Source organism: Babylonia areolata, chromosome 18 (genome assembly GCF_041734735.1).
Source record: "Babylonia areolata isolate BAREFJ2019XMU chromosome 18, ASM4173473v1, whole genome shotgun sequence".
Lineage (NCBI taxonomy): Eukaryota > Metazoa > Mollusca > Gastropoda > Neogastropoda > Buccinidae > Babylonia > Babylonia areolata.
Window position 1 is genome coordinate 28,024,030 of NC_134893.1, and position 18,559 is coordinate 28,042,588.

Consider the following 18,559-nt stretch of genomic DNA (forward strand, 5'->3'; position numbering starts at 1 on the left):
TGTGTGTGTGTGTTTGGTGGGTAAACCGAGGGGTGGGGGTGTGTTTGTGTGTGTATGCACGCGCGCGCGTGTGTTATTAATGAACTGATGGGAATTGGTAATGACAAAGTGTGAGAGTATATTGTGTGAGTGTGTGTATTAATGTGCTACAGAAAAATGTGTGAGTGTGTGTATTAATGTGTTAGAGAGTGTGTATGTGTGTGTGTGTGTGCCCGCGCGCGCGTGTGTGTGCATGCGTGTGCGTAAGTGTGTGAGAGTGAGTGTGTGTGTGTCTGGGCGTTGGTGTGTACGTGTGCGTGTTCAGGAATGTTTTGGCTTACATTAACTTCAAATTTATTTCTTCCCCATGATATGTGGTCTTTTCTCTTTGTTGACGTTAAGGTGTTTAAGTTTTGTCCAATGTTGTTTATCTGTGCTGAGGTCGTCACGATACCCCCCTCCTCTCTCTCTCTCTCTCTCTCTCTCTCTATATATATATATACTCATCCACAAAACAAATGCGAATTTTCGTTTTCGTTTTTATTCAATTGGCTTAAACCACATTCCTTTTTTTTTTTTTTTTTTTTTTTTTTGTTGGTCATCAAATCACAATGACATTCAAATTCACCTCCACATGGTGGCACACAGGTGTAGACTTTCAGAAGGGACAGTCACCAGCAAAAGTTTCTTGGCAGTTGGCTACAGGGCAGATCAGTAACGAGTGTGTCCGCCATTGGCATCAGTAACGTCCTGAACCCTGCGAGGTCATCGAGAGCACCAAACCGTTTACTGCTGCTCTTGGAAATGTTGTTCCAAGTTGTTTAAGACTGTGCTGCATCTGGGCCGTTGTTGCCGGCCTTGGATGGATCTGGTTGACCGACCTGTTGTTGAAGAGGATCCCAGAAATGTTCAAACTGGGTTTAAATCAGGGCTTAGAGCAGGCCAGACCATTGTGTTGATTCCATGCATATACATATATATATATCTATATATCTATATATCTATATATATATATATATATCATAACCACAAGATTTAGTTGGCTACTAATTGTTACTGATACAGTGAATCAAATGATAATGATTTGATTTGCCCATCATGACAAAAAAAGAAAGAGGATAGGAAGTACATATTGTGCTGAGCTGTCCAGCACTTAAAGAGATTAGAGAAAAAATATATTCCATCTAAATATTATCAACAGCCTTGTACACTGGGTTTATCGATGTCTTCAAAACGGCAAAATAACGTGTGAAATATGTCTATCTTCCCGCATAAAGCACTCAAATTCAGAGAAATTGCAACTTCATAAATGTTGTTCTATTTTTGTTGTTATCTAATTAAATTTTTATTTTATTCCTGTACATTGGAACAAGTGCGACGTAACATATATTGTTTGTTGACCCCTTCATAGGGGCTATGATCTAATAAATGGATTCTCTCTCTCTCTCTCTCTCTCTCTCTCTCACACACACACACACACACACACACACACAAACTCAAAGAGACACGAACTCAATCACCACGACAATGTCAAAAAAAAATTGTTAACTGACTTCACTTAAAACACGGACACACAGAGGAGTCTCCAGTCCCTGTCGGGGCAGACATAAGAAAAAGGTGACAGGTGACAGGCCGGTCAGTGTATCAGTGGTCATCCAATCACGTGGCCAGCAAGTCACGTGGTCATCCAGTCACGTGCTCACGCGGGACCCTTGACACGTCATCATTACGCCCAGCAACCGACTCGCACGCCGTCCAGGTAGAAATTGTAGATGCAGTCCTGACCATTGCCGTCCGCGTCCACATACATACACTCGAAACTGCAAGCAGTGCACAGCAGAAGATCGCTTTATTGTCAGAGTGACTGGTAGTCAGGGCCGGGTTGGATGAGGCGATCTCTGCAGCGCTAAGTTTGCTCAGAGCTAAGAATGTTCCTAAGTATATGGAATTTGCTGTGGAGTTTGAACATTCTTAATAAATGATAAGCGAACTTAGCGCTGCTAGGTCTCGCCCATACAACCAGCCTAGGAGAACAAACACAAGGTTTGATTAAAGGAGACAGAAACGACGATAACATAAAAGATGGGTAAAACCCTATCTTAGTATCCTACTTTCTGGGAATCTACTTTAACGGGGAAACGTAGATGAAACAATATTACTTTTAGTTGATGTTGTGACTAATTGTCCGTGGTTTTGACTGGTATTTTTGAGGGATGTTGTCAATTTTAATACGAATTCAGTCCGACATTAAACAAATCAGCAGCCATTTTGCAAAGTCTGAAAAAAGCTTCGATATATGCTATGATTCATTAATTCAGTCTGTGCCAATCAGAGATCCGCTTTTTCAGTTTTTTTTTGTTTTAAAAAATGGCAGATTGAGGCGATAAGTGACGGTACGTGTTCATGATATGGGTCATTTTGGGTCTTATCATGCTTAATTCTTATAAAGGGTCGGTTACAAGCAACATGTAATTTCTCAATTGTCCTGCACTGCAAAACGCACAAAAAAGATGTAGCAGAGTGGTAACAACAACAACAACAGTAACAGCAACAGTAGTAAATCACAGGACATGAAAGTGGCGGGAAGTGGTATGAGAAAGAGAGAGAGAGAGAGAGAGAGAGAGAGAGAGAGAGAGAGAGAGAGAGAGAGAGAGAGGAGGGGGATGGGGGTAGGGAGAACAGGAAGAAATCAAATAACGATCAGTGGGTAGAAAGGAGAGGGGGAATGGGGAGGGCCAGTCATGCTGGTCACTCCCTTGTGTTGAGGTTCGCTGGGTGGAGTGTGCCGAGGCGGGTGATACGGCAGGATTACACAAACTTCCAGGAAGTCCTGCTGATAGGGTTTTGCCACACACCTGCGATTCTGGCATGGATGAAACTATGTTGGGGGCCGCTGAAGTGTTGATACATGGGGTCCTTTTAACTGGGTGTTCTGTGAAGCAGTCGTTCAAGGTTCAGCCAGTCTCGCCCACATGCCATTCTAAAATGTAAACTATGTTGGCTGATCTGCAGCTGAGTGCAGACCTCACACAAAACTTGTCAACTGGACCAGTGAATGCGTTAGAGGTGTCATGAAAGAGGTAAGTTTTACATTTGGCGATGTCACAGTGTTTGCAGCCATGGGATATGGGTTTTGTGAGTCGAGAATCGATCCAGCATGTTTCTAGGGTTCTATTCCCTCGTAAAGGCGATGAGTGGGAGCTTCGGGAAAACGGTAAAAAGTTAATTGAAGTATCCTGTTGTAGCACGACAGATTTTCTCAAAAGGATATTGCATACACCCAGGTTGTAGGGGTGAAAAGAGAAAAACGAAAGTCACTGCACGGTCTTCAGTGTCTGCCGTCACGTTGTGAGTCAGAGCCTCTCTTCGGGGAACCATACGGCAGCACACACGTTCCATAGATTCATGTTGTCTTAGGAGGACGCTAGTGGGTACTGACGAACACATCTTATGATGTACACATCTTATCAGCCTGGGCCTCATCAAAGTCTCTGTTGTCATTGCAGATTAGTTTCAGCCTCAAGGATTTGGGAGTATGGAATGCTGCTCTTGGTGGTCTGTTGATGGCTAGAGCAGGTAAGAGTGGGTTTGTAGAATACTCTACAGGAGAAAGTCTTGCTGTCAGGTTGGACAGAGATGCTGATGTCCAAGAACGAGACTGATGCACATTTGTTGGTAGGTGTATTTGAGGGCAGAGTGGAACTTGGACACTAGCTGTTGTAAACCAATCCCAAACAACAGAAAGCATGTGTGTGAAAGTCAAGGGTGTGCAGCTAGCTGATCATGTGTCTACTGATTTGTAGGACCGACACAAAGAGATAGCAAGAAAGAGATGTAGGGAGGAACTGTCTTACTCGCACGGAGCTCCAGGATGCTCTGGCTGACCATACGTCTACTGACTTGATGGACTGACAAGAAAGGATGACAAGACAAGACAAGAGGGAAGTGGACAGGGCGTTGTCTTACAAGCACTCGGCATCAGGATGAAGAGGGCATGGCTCATCCTCCGGACAGGGCTCGTCCATGCGGATGTAGTCTCCCATCATGATCCCAGGCATCACCAAGAAGGCTGTCACACAGTCGATGCACACACACACACACACACACACACACACACACACACACACACACACACACGTACACGCCCGCACACACACGCGCACACACTCACATAAACATATTTTCTTCCCACACGTTCGTCTGAAACACGACATACACATAGACCTACAATACAATCAACTCTGCACAACACAGCACAGCGAAGCACACCACGGCACAACACAACATGAACAGCATGACACAATGCATACATATGATCGTCAGTCGTGTCTGACTATGAACATCAGTACAGCAGATGAGGCAAGTGCTGTCCCGACTATTTGGGCTGGAATTTGATCATAGTGGAGAGTGTCTTGCCCAAGTTACATCCCCGCTTACTCGACCAAGAGGGTTTTGGGACTGTCTGCGTTTGGATGGTTCCCAAAGGCCGAGTAGCCCCAAAGCTGCAGCACAAGTAGCCAGTGCAATCTTTCCTCCAAGTTCGAGAGTCATAGTCCTTCACAAAAGACTTAAGCTGTAAATGATTTCCCACTTTATTAGAGAAACCTTTGATAATACAGCTCTCACTTTGCTGCTGGCCCCAGCTGAAACACCATAATACAATCTGAACAGTCCGCCCAGGAAGCGAGAGGATCGGAGCGCACTGGTTCGAATCACGGCAAAGTCGCCATTATTTTCTCCCCCTCCACTAGACCATGATTGGTGGTCTGGACACTAGTCATTCGGATGAGACGATATACCGAGGTCCCGTGTGCAGCATGCACTTAACGCACATAAGAGAACCCATGGCAACAAAAGGGTTGCCCATGGCAAACTTCTGCAGAAAAAATCCACTTCGATAGGAAAACAAATAAAAACTGCAGGCAGGAAAAAAAAAAAAAGAAGAAAAAAAGGGTGGCGCTCTCAGTGTAGCGACGTGGGGAGAGCAGCCCGAATTTAACACGGAGTAATCTGTTGTGGCAAAAGAGTAATACAATACAATACAATACAGCACAACACAATGCAATGCGATATGAAGCCACACAAAACATACCAGCGAGCCAGAAGAGAAGCGTGAGCACGGTCATTCTGGACCTGTGTGTCCCAGTGCCGGCACCCATAGTGACTACAGCCTGCAGTCCCTGTTTCAAGGCGTCAAAGCGTGCGGACGGATCCATACACGCTACACCACATCTGCTGTTGAAAAGAAAAGAAGAAAGCAGCATGCAGGTGCATGACCTTCGCATAAACTCAATGCGCTGATCAGGCCTTGAAGGCCTGTCCTTGGTTTCTTTGTGTAAAACATTGATAATATTACAGAATGAAAAATAGGTAGAATTGCATGCATCAGTGAACCTGCTTTTATAGGGTCAACTTGTACTGTGATCGGCACACACACACACACACACACACACACACACACACACACAGATAGAAAATACTGGGGATATACTGCAGAGTACAGCAGGCGGCCCAACGTTCAGCTTATAAAATCACATATTGACAAAAGCCTACAGTTGGGCCAACAGCAATATGAGAACTGTGTGATCAATGGTTTCTCCACTGCAATGGGAAATCATTTGCAGCTTACTCTTTTGCAAAGGACTATGACTCAAAACCAGGAGGCAAAATTACTCTGGTCTTTAATGCTGCAGCCTTGGGGGGGGGGGGGGAGTTGGCTTTTAGGAACCATCCCAACACCGATTGTCCTAAAACGCTATTGGCCGAGAGAGCCGGGATGTAACTTGGGCAAGACACTCTACACTGTAATCAAATTCTCGCCCAGATAGTTGGGACAGCAGTTTCCTCATCCGTTGTTTTGATGGTCATGGTCAGACACGACTATCATACAAAATAGCAGGCATGTTGGTGCCATAGCACAGTGAAATAGGCGTTGGGTTTCTGATCCAGTGTTCATCAGTGATCAGGATTTCATTACGGTGGTGTGTTCATGGGAAACGCATCTTACTCGGATTTTCTAACTCCACCCAGGTGTGGATGGGAACCTGACTTAGATTGGGGAAGGTTAAAACGGCGGAAGGAAAGAACTGGGCCCCGCCTTCCTGTGCCGAATCCTAGAAACAGTGGATATGGATTCAGTCCCAATGGCCTAAAAGGCACTGGGGCCTTCAACGTTTTAACTTATAGCAGGTAATGAAGAAATAGTCCACAGCGATGATGTTGTCCACAGATATCAGGTACGAAGGATTTTTAAAAGACTAGAGTAGCATGTTGCGATGGCATACAAGTGTCAGTTTCAAGGGGTGTTAAAGTGTGTGGTTTATATTTCACAATATTAGGCCTTCAAATATGCTGCAGAAATGGAAGCGAATATATAGAAGCGGTACACACACACACACACACACACACACACATATATATATATATATACGTGTTGATGGTGTCGTGCACTGTATACCAGGTATTGAGGGCGCAAGGCGAATCGTTGAAGATATCGTGGAGTAACTGTTAAGTTTAACTTAAAAAAAAAAAAAAATATATATATATATATATATAAAGAAGAAAAAAAAAGGAAGGTGGGCTATGATAGGAGTTGGGGATATGGTGCACAGTATATATAGATGTGAAGCAAGGCTGACCAGGTATGGGTGATATACGGAATGTTCAGTATAACAGACAACGATGACATGCCGCAAAATACAGCTGGCGTCGAGGACCACTTTAAATCATTGCAGTGGGGAGCTGCAACTGTTATCGACGCTGACAGGGCAACTTGTCATATATCTATTGTTTAAGCACACCATACGGCATTTATCATCAGTATATCTCCCTCCCCCCCCCTCCCCCCCCCCACACACACACAATCGACCAATTACACACACACGCACATACACATGTGAGCTCACACCGACACAAAGACATAGACGAGAGAGAGAGAGAGGGTGTGGGGGAGAGAGACGTCAGTACACATTTACACACACATTCTCTCTCTCTCTCCCTCTTTGTCTCTCTCGTCTGTCTGTGTCGGTGTGTACACACATTCTCTCTCTCTCTCTCTCTCTCATACAAACATACACACACACACACACAAAACAACAACAAACAAACCCACACACATAGAGTGAAGACTGGCAAGGTTTATTGCAACAAGGTAAGATGCAAAGCCAACACAGTGACTGTGTTGTAGGACAGCCACACAAAGCCATGGACTACTTCAGCATGAAACAGCATGAAACACACAACATAGCGGCCACTGTGCTGTCTGTCAGTGTATGCTATACACACCGGAAAAAAAAAGAAGAAAAAAACAACAACAGCATTGTACTGAGTGGGGAAAATAAAGAAAATTAAACAGACAAACAAGAAAAGTCAAATGACAATGAGAAGAAAGAAAGAAAAAAAAAAGTGGCTTTCATTATCTCTCTCCTGTTCACCAAAATAAGTGTGGGGAAAGAACGGAGCCCTGTCCGCTGCAGATGACTGCTGGTTCGTGGGCCTGCTACATATGTCGATAGTATCGCAGCAGGAGCAGCTGAATGTTTTATATCATTTGAAGTCATAGCACAAAGTTACATGTCTCACCAGTCTCTTGCAGTATACATATAATTATGGTTGATGGTTGTTTTTTCTGGATTTTTTCCCGTCGAATTACTCAAGTGCATGTTCATTTTGGGCTAGTTTGGTCACATTTTTGCATGTGTGTGTGTGTGTGTGTGTGTGTGTGTGTGTGTGTGTGTGTGTGTGTAGGTTTCTTTACAATATTTCATTTTGCTAGTCGATAACAATCACTGAAGTACATGTTCGTTTTGGGCTTTTTCGCAGGTTGTATGTATGGGTAGGTGGGGGAGGGGTGGGGGCGGGGGGGGGGGGGGGGGGGGGGAGGAAGTTACACTGTTTCATTTAGATTTTTTGTTGGCTGAAGCATTAAAGCAGTAGGCCTAGTTGAAAAGACCATATTCATGCCACGAAGATTCCCATAAATGACTACTGTTGTCAGTCAGTTTTCAGTTTGTGCAAGTGCTTGGGGCTCAACCTTTCATCATCAGATCTTTTCAGTAATCTTTTGGTCAGCCCTCAGCATTGCTCTTAACAATCAATATCTCGAGCAGCTGCAGCAAAATGGATTCTTTCTCAGTGGCGCTGTGTGTGTCAAGTTATCAGTAAATGATCAAAAGCTCAGAAATATCGAAAGCGGAACACTGAAAGCAAAGCATCAGTGTACACTGAAATGATACTGGCACACGAGGAAAGCAATATGATGGCCTGTATAACAGTTACACACAACTGTACAACAAGATCATACCCATGGTAGAGGAGACGAGGCATGAAATCCATGAAGGAATCCATAGTTGAGTGTTCTGAGTCTGACACTATGATATGATAATTATTACGAACACTGCTGTCTGCGCGGCGTGGTTTCAAAATGGCTACGGCTGAAAAAAAAATCCACTTATTCTCAGTGGAGCTGGTTGCACACTGTCCCAAAAAGCTGAAGCGGAGAATGTTTGCTTCGAGCGTTCACATTATTTGCTTTGGGCGTAAGCCGCACTCTTATTGTAAAACCTTCCTCGTTTTCGTGTATTGTCGGACTGCGCAATAGAACTCAGCGGAAACCTTGCCAAAATCCGGGACACCGAGCTGACGTTAGCAGCTATTTTTAGTTCAATGGGGAATCCCCGCACGCCCCCTTTGCACACAGCAAAACCAAAGGATCAATGTGAAACCACTTCAGATTGTGTGGTTGAAGAGAAGCACACAAGTATGCTTGAAGGCGCGCTCGCACAGCTAATTATCGTGATTCGACAATAGCAGTTTTTAAGTAGGGCCGGGGGGAAAAAAAAAAAAGGGGGCTGATGTGCTGAGACGCTGATCGCCATAGATCAACAGTGACTAGGAAAAGGAAGAAGTTCTGGCAAGTAGCCCAATTACGGATACCGCGAAATCCGAAGGCATAATTGCACGAGAACTATGACGCCTTTCATATTTTTTTTCTCCCCGCAATGGTCACTCAGTGAGTGCTCGGCTTATAAGCTATATCTAAAGAAAAAGAAATAAAAAAGAAATCATCCAGCTGGCAGTTGACTCCCTTCTCCCATCATCATTAACATCATCATCATAACATCATCAGTTGACAAGTGTGATCGAACTCGTCACGTCTTTTAACCTCTTGACTCCTGTCATGACGAACAGCAGCGCGTACCATACGACGCATGTAATAGATGCTTGTGTCACATTTATGTGAATTCAAGTTAAGTCATATCGAACGGCCCGGGTGCTTATAGAATTATGGTGTGCACGTGCTGATCGACGTACGATGTAGTACGATCAAATGCATTGCATGCACTGTCTGATTCGCTCAGGCCTCGGCAGAAATGTCCCACCACTGTGCAGGAAGAATTCGCTCCACTGTCTTCCTAAGAAGGTGGTTAAAGTGGGCTGGGGCGTGTGACTTTGAATGGAAAGGAGCATGAGTGTAGGTGATCTGATTTGTGTGTGCGTGTGCGTGTGTGTGTGTGTGTGTGTGTGTGTGTGTGTGTGTGTGTGTGTGTGTATGCGTGCATGCGTGCGTGGGTGCGAGCGTGCATACGTGCGTGTGTGTGTGCGCGCGTGCGTGTGTGTGCGTACGTGTATCTATGAGACACGCACATCCTTAGTAAAGACCACTCTTTTACCTGGAGAACAGCAGTCTTTGAGTTCTGACCGATTTTACGATACCGATAAACAAGCCTGTACAACCTTATTCCGTGGACATGACAATATTTCACAGCAAGACAATGCCTGCAAAAATCACTTGGGCAATTCCCTCATTACTCCCCCCCCCCCCACCCCCCAGCCCCCACCCCCTCACTCGCCGCCCATCCAGGTTAGCAGCTAAAATGACCTGTATACACCAGCGATAACGTATCTATCCGTATGTATACCCACAGTCGAAAAGCCTTCAAAAAGGAATACTGATAATGCTCTAATTAAAAATAGCACACATCAGCCAGGCGTCTTTCCCATGTCCTGAATTCAGAAAGTCGAGGACAAGTCGTTTGAAACCACAGCATGTGTTATTTTTCTCTTTGACACACATCTGAATACATAGCCTACATCTGCAAGGTGACTCTTCCCAGGCTGTGCACACACAACGGTGAAGAGTTTCAAGAATGGAAGAGTTCAAGTTCAGTTTCTTTTGGAGGCGTCACTGCGTTCGGACAATTCCATCTACGCTACACCACATCTACTAGGCAGATGCCTCACCAGCAGCATAGCCCAACGCGCTTAGTCAGGCCTTGAGTGCATGCATATATATATATATATATATATATATATATATATATATATATATATATACACACATATATATATATATATATATATGTGTGTGTGTGTGTGTGTGTGTGTGTGTGTGTGTGTGTACCTATCAGATTGGATTAATTCTACAGAATTTTGCCAGAGGACAACACTGTGCAAAGTGGTTGGTTTTTTGGGGTTTTTTTGTTTTTTTTGTTTTTTGTTTGTTTGTTTTTGTCAATGCGCTAAGTGTGTGCTGCACACGGGACCTCGATTTCTCGTCTCACCCGAATTACTAGACGCACACTTCGATTTTCCAGTCAAACGTGGGAGAAAGGGTGAGAGCAGGATTCGAACCCAGACCCTCACGGACTATCTATACTGGCAGACGAGCGTCTTAACCATTCTGCCACAAAGGAAGCGAAAGAGAACGACAGCATGACACTCTTGTATTGTGTTGTTGTTGTTTTTTTTTTCATTATCTATTCATTTATTTGTTTATATATATATATATATATATATATATATATATATATATATTCTTTTTTTTTTCTTATATATCTTTTTTTTTCAAGGCCTGATTAAGCGCGTTGGGTTACGCTGCAGATGTGGTGTAGCGTATATGGATTTGTCCGAACACAGTGAGGCCTCCTTGAGTTACTGATACTGACACTCCACAGATATCTGCAGGGAGGTCAGTGGTGTGTGTGTGTGAAGCTTCACCTGGCCTGGGAAGGACACGACAGCTGCTTTCGTGAAATGAAATGACGGGAAATGAAGACACATTGGTTAAACAACGCGTAGACGGGACAGACAGAAAATGACGACGTATTGCGAGGCATCGTTTGAGAAAGGGATATGATAACATCATAGTTGCAAAAGTGCATAGACTGAAGACAATGCCTTCCTAAGTGACGGGAAATGAGGTTAGTATTCCCCCAGTAAGCTAACATTTTTATACGACAGTATTTCCCTACAAATCAAATTTGTATTCAGTATAGTATTCGATACCATAGAACATATCGAAACGCTAATACTGTCTATGACAAGATAAAAGCATTGGAAACTTCGCATGTTATTCAATAAGCACAGACAATTTGTCAGTTAAAGCACTGTGTAACCAAGACATTATTCCCTGACCGTACCTCGAAATCAAAATTGCAAAAAGAAAGAAAACGAAAACACGAATGAAACGAGTAAAGAAAAGGGAAGCGCTATACCACAAGACTTAAAAAAGGAAAAAAACGGACAGAAAACAACAAAGACAGAACATGTACATCCAGTGCTGCAGAACACCGAACGTTGACGACTGCTGAACAGATCAGGAAGGCCACCACCATCACCTTGTCATCATCACCCATCTAACAGCACAACCCCATCCTTCATCGTATTTGTATTTGTATGACTTTTTATCACAACATATTTCTCTGTGTGAAATTCGGGCTGCTCTCCCCAGGGAGAGCGCGTCGCTACACTACAGCGCCACCCATTTTTTTGTATTTTTTCCTGCGTGTAGTTTTATTTGTTTTTCCTATCGAAGTGGACTTTTCTACAGAATTTTGCCAGGAACAACCCTTTTGTTGCCGTGGTATCTTTTACGTGCGCTAAGTGCATACTACACATGGAACCTCGGTTTATCGTCTCACCCGACTGACTAGCGTCCAGACCACCACCCAAGGTCTAGTGCAGCGGGAGGAAATATCGGCGGCTGAGCCGTGATTCGAACCAGCGCGCTCAGATTCTCTCGCTTCCTAAGCGGACGCGTTACCTCTAGGCCATCACTCCACTATGACCAGATAGTGCGAAACGTGCCATCCAGATAGTCACGTTCCGCCACCTGAGTCTTTAACAGTAATCCTCGAGAAACAGTAATTATATAGTACTAGTTCTCGGAGCAACCCAGCCACTTGAGTCACTAATGCTACACCTCAGTCTCCCATCCCATCCCATCCCCACAGCACCATGTCCGTCTGTTCACGCACAGCGTCCTGCATGATGTCCTGCATGATCTCCTCCCTCCAGCACTTCAGTCAGCTCTCCACACCCGACACACGATGCCATACACAGGCCTATATTCCTCTTGCTTCAGTCCTCCTCATCCACACTTCATGTTAAGCATGGCCAGTCTAGCCAGTTACTACTCCCGAACTGCAAAGGGCCATCTCCCCTCCCTTCCCCCACCTGGTTAATGTGACATTCGTTGAGAAGAATTTCACACGGCGTCGTAGTTTGGGCGTCTTCCTTGATAAGCTTGTGGATCTGGATCATTGAAAGCGACGTCGATTAAATGAAGAGGGTAATTTTCTTTGTTCTATATATTTTTATAAAATTATTATTATTTATTTATTTATTTATTTTGTTGCTTATAGTCCCAGCCAACCAGTCACATAGGACCACATCAGGACTGAAGGACTGTAAATATCGAACCTGTAGAACTCTGTTCTGCTCAACTCTAAAATTAAAATCAACGTCATGATGTCAGTTGTGGCTCCGGTTCTTGTGTCAGAGAGAATCAAACGCCTTCTGGGCAGTCTCTGGTGTCACCCTTCCTGTGATGCTGGGAACGACAGAAGATGTCATTCAACGGGTAGCTTAGCCGTTGTAACGATGCTGGCTCCGTCAGACGGTGTATCATTTTCCACGGTGTCTGTCACCGCACATGGCAGTCAGTCGTCGTCATCCTCAACATGAGATTTAGGGGTGGGGAATTTAAAAAAAAAAAAAAAAAAAGAAAAAAAAAAGGCTAATGGCCAAACTCTGGACTGTCGTTGCCTGACTCAGCACTGGCGGGGGCGTTGCCTCCTGACGTCATCCTGGACAGGAGGGACATTCGCTGTGCCGCCATGATGGCTTGTGCCGTCTTCTGTGAACACATAAAACATCCACACCTGTTTACACACAGGTGATGAAAAGCTGTGATGGATACTGTGTCGCAATGCTCACAGAACACCTGTTTACATGTACGTGATGAAAAGCTGTGTTGAGTACTGTGTCATAATGCTCACAGAACACCTGTTTACATACAGGTGATGAAAAGCTATGCCGAAAACTGTGTCACAATACTCACACTGTTGTATTATACGTTGAACTAAATAGGGATAAAATCGTCAGTGGCTGCACTGTACTGTGTACACAAACACACGGCATCAGACACCGACTTCATACAATCCACGGACCCAGGATGAGTTGCTGAGCTAAGCTAAGAGCTCAGCAGCGCTAAGTTTGCTTAGAGTTATGAATGTTCCCACGTTTATGGGGTTATCGCTGACTTTGGGAAAATTCTTATCGCTGAGAAAACTCAGTGCTGCTGAGGTCGCTTGCACGCAACACAGCCCAGAACTGTTCAAAACATGCACGCCATTAAACAGGGCTTTACTTTACAGAACAGTTTACGACTGGAGCAAGTGGTGGTGCGATGCATCCAATGCAGTCGTTACACACTTCGTCAGTTCCTGCGTTTTCCCCTCACACACACACACACACACACACACCAGAAGAAAGAGAAGAAACCCCCCCAAAAACAAAAAAACAACAACAAACAAACAAAAAACGCTCACATGCCAACGTTTGCGGTGAGCAGCGACGAAGGACCTCAGGTTGTCTGTGTTGAGTCTCCGGGACCCGAGGTTCTCGTCCTGCCGAGTCAGCCACACGTGCTGCAGACACTGCTCGGCACTCATGCGTTTCCTGCACGTGATATACACCTGCTACTCATCACGGGCCGCATTCAAGAGACGATCATGCCTGCGAGGTAAATGTGTATCTGCGTGTAATTTTACCTGAGGCAAGGCAAACTGCCCCGAGGGTAAGCAATATCCAGTGTTCGGGAATGTAAGAGCCTACCCGCGGGTCTACAAACCCGAAGGCAATTTACCCTTTATTGCCTGCCATGGGTGACTGCCCACGAAGCAGAGGTAAATATCCTTTTGTAGCATTGTTTTTTTGAGGGAAAACCTTCACGTTAAACTGTACCTGCGGGTGCCTATCCCGCAAAATGAAATGTGTCTTAAATAGGGCCCCAGGTCACTCTTTTTTCTTTTCCTTTTTTGTTTTTGTTTGTGGCACATCATGATCATGGTTATTAGAGTTCGAGGCCCCATGGTGATGTGACCTCAGGTAATGCATTTTTATTCCGATTTTCCTCATTGCATTCTGGAGTGAATGGGTACCTGGGTTCGTTTGGACATAGACTGCACTACTGACACTAACACTTTGCTCTGCCGATCCCAAACATCGTCATCTTAGAGCTCGCAAAACAAGATAGAAAACAACAGTGAAGTAATCTCTGTTCGTCAACAATTCAGTAAATTCAGATTAGTTCTTCACTTATTATAGAAGTTTATTCATATTTATATAAATGTCTTATGTGTTATTGATTCTTTTTGATTAAGCCATGTTTATGTTTTTGTATTGAATACATTGTCTACGTTTGTTTTTGCCGTACCTGATGTAATTTCTCTTAATGAGTTGATAAAGTTATTCTTATCTTATCCTGTCTTATTGTAGACCGAGATCAGGGGTGGGTTACATGAGCGAACTCAGCAGTGGTAAGTTCGCTTGTCGTTAACAATGTTCCTAACTCAACGGTTAATTCCATACACTTAGGGACATTCTTAACTCTAAGCACACTCAGCGTTGCTAAGTTCTCCTCACGCACCCCGACCCGGGCTCCCAACTTCATAACAAGCCCAAGAAACGTCGTACGAACCTACAGCATACTGTCCTTTCTTCTTCTTCTTCGTTTGTGGGCTGCAACTCCCACGTTCACTCGTGTGTACACGAGTGGGCTTTTACGTGTATGACCGTTTGAGCACATCACTCCTATTTTGCAACATCTCCATTGGCTCCCTGTCTCACACAGAATAAAGTATAAGATCAGAACTCTATGTTATAAATGCATTCACAAATCTGCCCCTTCCTATCTTTGTGGCTGCCTTCACCTCTACACTCCATCTCGCTCTCTAGGATCGGCTTCGGATCCACTCTGTTTACACATACCCAGATTCAAACACTCCACTGTTGGACGCCGCTCTTTCTCTGTCTCTGGACCTTGTATTTGGAATGAACTTCCTCTTTCGCTTCGTCAGGTCTCCGCACTCAGCTCTTTCAAGTCTGGCCTTAAAACCCACCTCTTCACAAGATAGCCTCCCTCCCCTGCCTCTTCCTTGTCTTCGGTTTCTCCAGTTTTAGAGTTATGCATGCGTTTGAATGATTGGTGCGAAAGCGCTTAGATTTGTCTCTGCACAAGATTCAGCGGTATATAAATACTATCATTTTTTTTTTATCCCGCCATGTAGGCAACCATACTCCGTTTTCGGGGGTAACTGTCCTTTCAGTATGGGCTTCCTCTTCGAACGCAACCGTCTTGCAAGTGGCTTACTCTTTTCGCTTGACCAGCAGGCGGGCAATGAAGTCCTTGGCATCCTCGGTGATGACGTCAAAGCTGTCGTCATCGAAGTCGTACTCGCCACACGTCACATTGGCCAGCGTTTCGGCGTCAGTGTCTCCAAGGAAGGGGGATAACCCTGACAGTCTGCAATACATGGATCACAAGACAGTCTGGTCAGTACTCGAGGTTTCAGGGGAATAGTGGAACAATGAACGAATGAGTGTACCAATCTTTTATAATCAAGTTTTTTTTCCTGGTCTTCAGGATGACAAAGACCAAGAAAACATTAACAAAAATGCGCCAAGGACGCCCCCCCCCCCCCCCCTCCCCCACAAACACACATACACACACCTTTCTTATTTTCATTTTTTATAATCACAATGAAATTCAGAACTAAGTCATATTTACACATCTCACTTGAATTGGTCTGAACGATTTAACATTTATAAAAACATTCTCATTAGCGCCAAGTACTTAGCGCAGATTAGAAAATAAATTATGTTTTGTAAAAATACCAACCGAAAGGCGACAAACATCGCAAATGGGGTTGGGAGTTGGGGGGTGAGAGTGGGTGGGGGGCATTTCATGATAAAACGAAAATTAATCAATCATGATAAAACGAAAATTAATCAATCTTCCGAAGCATTCATTTTACAACACGACCACGTCAGTCTCGATACTGCTAAGCTATGTAAACTACTGAACCCATACGAACAAAATTAGTAAATTAATCAAAACGCTATCCGACACAAACTGAAAACCAGGATGACAAAATAAACTGGTCTACGAAAAGAAGAAGAAGAAAAAAAAAAAGAACAAGAAAAAAACGTGGGGGAAATGACATACGCTTGCGAGGAACTAATTATTACAATATTCATCAACAGATGGAATCGATTGATAGCTAAACGGCACAAACACAAAACTGAAAGTTCCCCCCGTGGAAACTGGTCGGAGATGCGACAGGTTTGTGTGCCGACATGTGGCGTTGGTCAGGCCTCGACTGTGCCATGTTTACAAAGCGAGCGTGAAGGAAGATAGATAATCATTACTGTTAGCAGGGCTGTCAGCGATGCAAATAATTTAGCTTGTCTCCCCTGACATGGAGAAATAAATTTCCAGATGTCCGAAAATAATTAATACGCCCAAATAGACGCAAGCTCTCTGTCTGTCTGTCTGTCTCTCACAGGCACAAACACACACACACACACACACACACACACACACACACACACGCTCATTCTGACACTACTCTCTCTCTCCCCCCCCCTACCCCCACACACACAGAGTAGGTGAATACATTTACCGAAAGAATACACAGACACGGCCGCGTATCTAGTCTTACAGATAGGAGATAAAGAGACATTTAAAAAAGTCTCTAAGTCACGACAATAAAAACATAATGACATATTTAGTCTGCCAGCCCTGAAACCACGTTACACAACATAAATCGATCAAGACACTTTGTCAAAACATTGTCAAACTTCAGCAAAATGAAGTCGAGTCCGCAGAGTGGAGAAAACATAGACTTGTCATGTGAGCGAAGCACACAGAACCCCAAAGTTCACAGATGGGAACAAAATATTGTCATCATCGCACCAATGCCAACCACAGAAACAATGCATGATACCCCCCCACCCCACCTCCAACTGCACCCCTCCCCAACCTCTCCTCGACACCTCACCTACCAACGATTTTTCTGGCTAAAAGAACAAACAAACAAAAAAAAAACCGCCCTACCGAAATCATCATGCAGTGTGTGTGTGACTGTGGTTGGGTGTTGACTGTGTGTGCGTGCACGCGCGAGTATACGCTTTGTGTGTGCATGCGTGTATGCGTGTGAAAGGCATAATTTATGCCTTCTCTGTGTGTGTGTGTGTGTGTGTGTGTGTGTGTGTGTGTGTGTGTGTGTGTAGTATTATCTATTTAACCTAACCTGGGAACCTAATTTGAGGAAAATTTTTGTGTTTCCGAAATAGGTCACAAGGCACATATGACGATTATTTCGATTGATATCAGCATTATATAGGGGACAGGTCGTTAACTTCGTCCACGCTGCTAAAGCGCGAGGAACACTACAGGAGGCTGCGTAAAACATGCCGATTCCTAGCGCTGTTTAGTGCTGAAACCGGAAAGTAATGATGATGACGTACACCACTTTCATCTCGCAAACTCTCCATATAATGGGCTCTAAGCGCCTCCCATGAAACTATACATATACACAATAGTGCATAATAACAAACCGCTGCACATGAGAAGAAAAAAAAGAACACGTTATTGTTTTTTTTATATGTATGTCAATATACACGAAGACAATACACAAATTGCAAATATGAACACACACACACACACACACACACACACACACACACACACACATACATACACGCACTCACGCAAACACACACACACATACACACACACACACACGCACACATGCACGGCACACCACACACACACACACACACACACACACACACACACACACACATGCCATTTCCGAAATGTCAGCAACCTTTTCAACAAGAGAAAAAAACATTTTACGGTCGAAAGCATATGACAGGAACAGACGGTCGCAGCTTGTGATCATGCACGAAATAAAAGAACAGTCGATGTGATCAAATCAAATCAAATCACATCACGTTGTTTATCGCTCAGCCTACGGTAAAGGGGACATTTCCGGACCGGATACACGTCACATTAAAAAAAAACAAACAAAAAACTACAAAAAAACCCTAATGATAGAGTAACTAAACATATGTTAAAAGGTCAGTTGAAATAACGTGGAGAGAGAGAGAGAGAGAGAGAGAGAGAGAGAGAGAGAGAGAGAGACAGACAGACAGATAGATAGATAGATAGAGAGAGAGAGAGAGAGAGAGAGAGAGAGAGAGAGAGAGAGAGAGAGAGAGAGAGAATTCA

General features: G+C 44.1%; 2 protein-coding genes across 9 annotated transcripts in view; both read right to left on the bottom strand.

Annotated features, from left to right (window-relative positions):
• Positions 1-1,078: 1,078 nt before the first annotated feature.
• LOC143292620 (uncharacterized) lies at positions 1,079-10,247 on the bottom strand. Of its 2 annotated transcripts, none has more exons than XM_076603085.1 (4): positions 8,282-10,247; positions 5,072-5,214; positions 3,946-4,048; positions 1,079-1,799 (listed from the first exon to the last, which is right to left on the bottom strand). In XM_076603085.1, exons 1-4 carry the CDS (start codon positions 8,323-8,325, stop codon positions 1,706-1,708), a joined length of 384 nt encoding a protein of 127 aa, XP_076459200.1. In that variant the 5' UTR covers positions 8,326-10,247; the 3' UTR covers positions 1,079-1,705. The 2 variants fall into 2 exon arrangements, with proteins under 2 accessions (XP_076459200.1, XP_076459201.1); XM_076603086.1 differs by having other exon boundaries at positions 5,072-5,211; positions 8,282-10,246.
• A 574-nt stretch (positions 10,248-10,821) lies between these two features.
• Positions 10,822-18,559, bottom strand: part of LOC143292619 (uncharacterized) — an 86,453-nt gene continuing 78,715 nt past the window's right edge. For 6 of the 7 annotated variants that reach the window (XM_076603084.1, XM_076603078.1, XM_076603079.1 and 3 more), the window contains 3 exons: positions 15,635-15,787; positions 13,812-13,941; positions 10,822-13,117 (listed from right to left, as the gene is read on the bottom strand). In XM_076603084.1, the coding sequence (XP_076459199.1) occupies positions 12,998-13,117; positions 13,812-13,941; positions 15,635-15,787 (403 nt within the window). In that variant the 3' untranslated portion in view covers positions 10,822-12,997. The remainder of the gene's footprint in view (positions 13,118-13,811; positions 13,942-15,634; positions 15,788-18,559) is intronic. The other variant, XM_076603083.1, reaches the window with a different exon arrangement.

What these genes read in the sequence shown, in the direction of transcription:
- LOC143292620 (XM_076603085.1), bottom strand. Translation starts at nt 8,325, where the DNA reads ATGGATTCCTTCATGGATTTCATGCCTCGTCTCCTCTACCATGG. An exon ending in CCTCGTCTCCTCTACCATGG is followed by an intron (nt 5,215 to 8,281) that starts GTATGATCTTGT and finishes TCTTTTCAACAG; the next exon opens with CAGATGTGGTGTAGCGTGTA. An exon ending in GCTTCTCTTCTGGCTCGCTG is followed by an intron (nt 4,049 to 5,071) that starts GTATGTTTTGTG and finishes ACTGTGTGACAG; the next exon opens with CCTTCTTGGTGATGCCTGGG.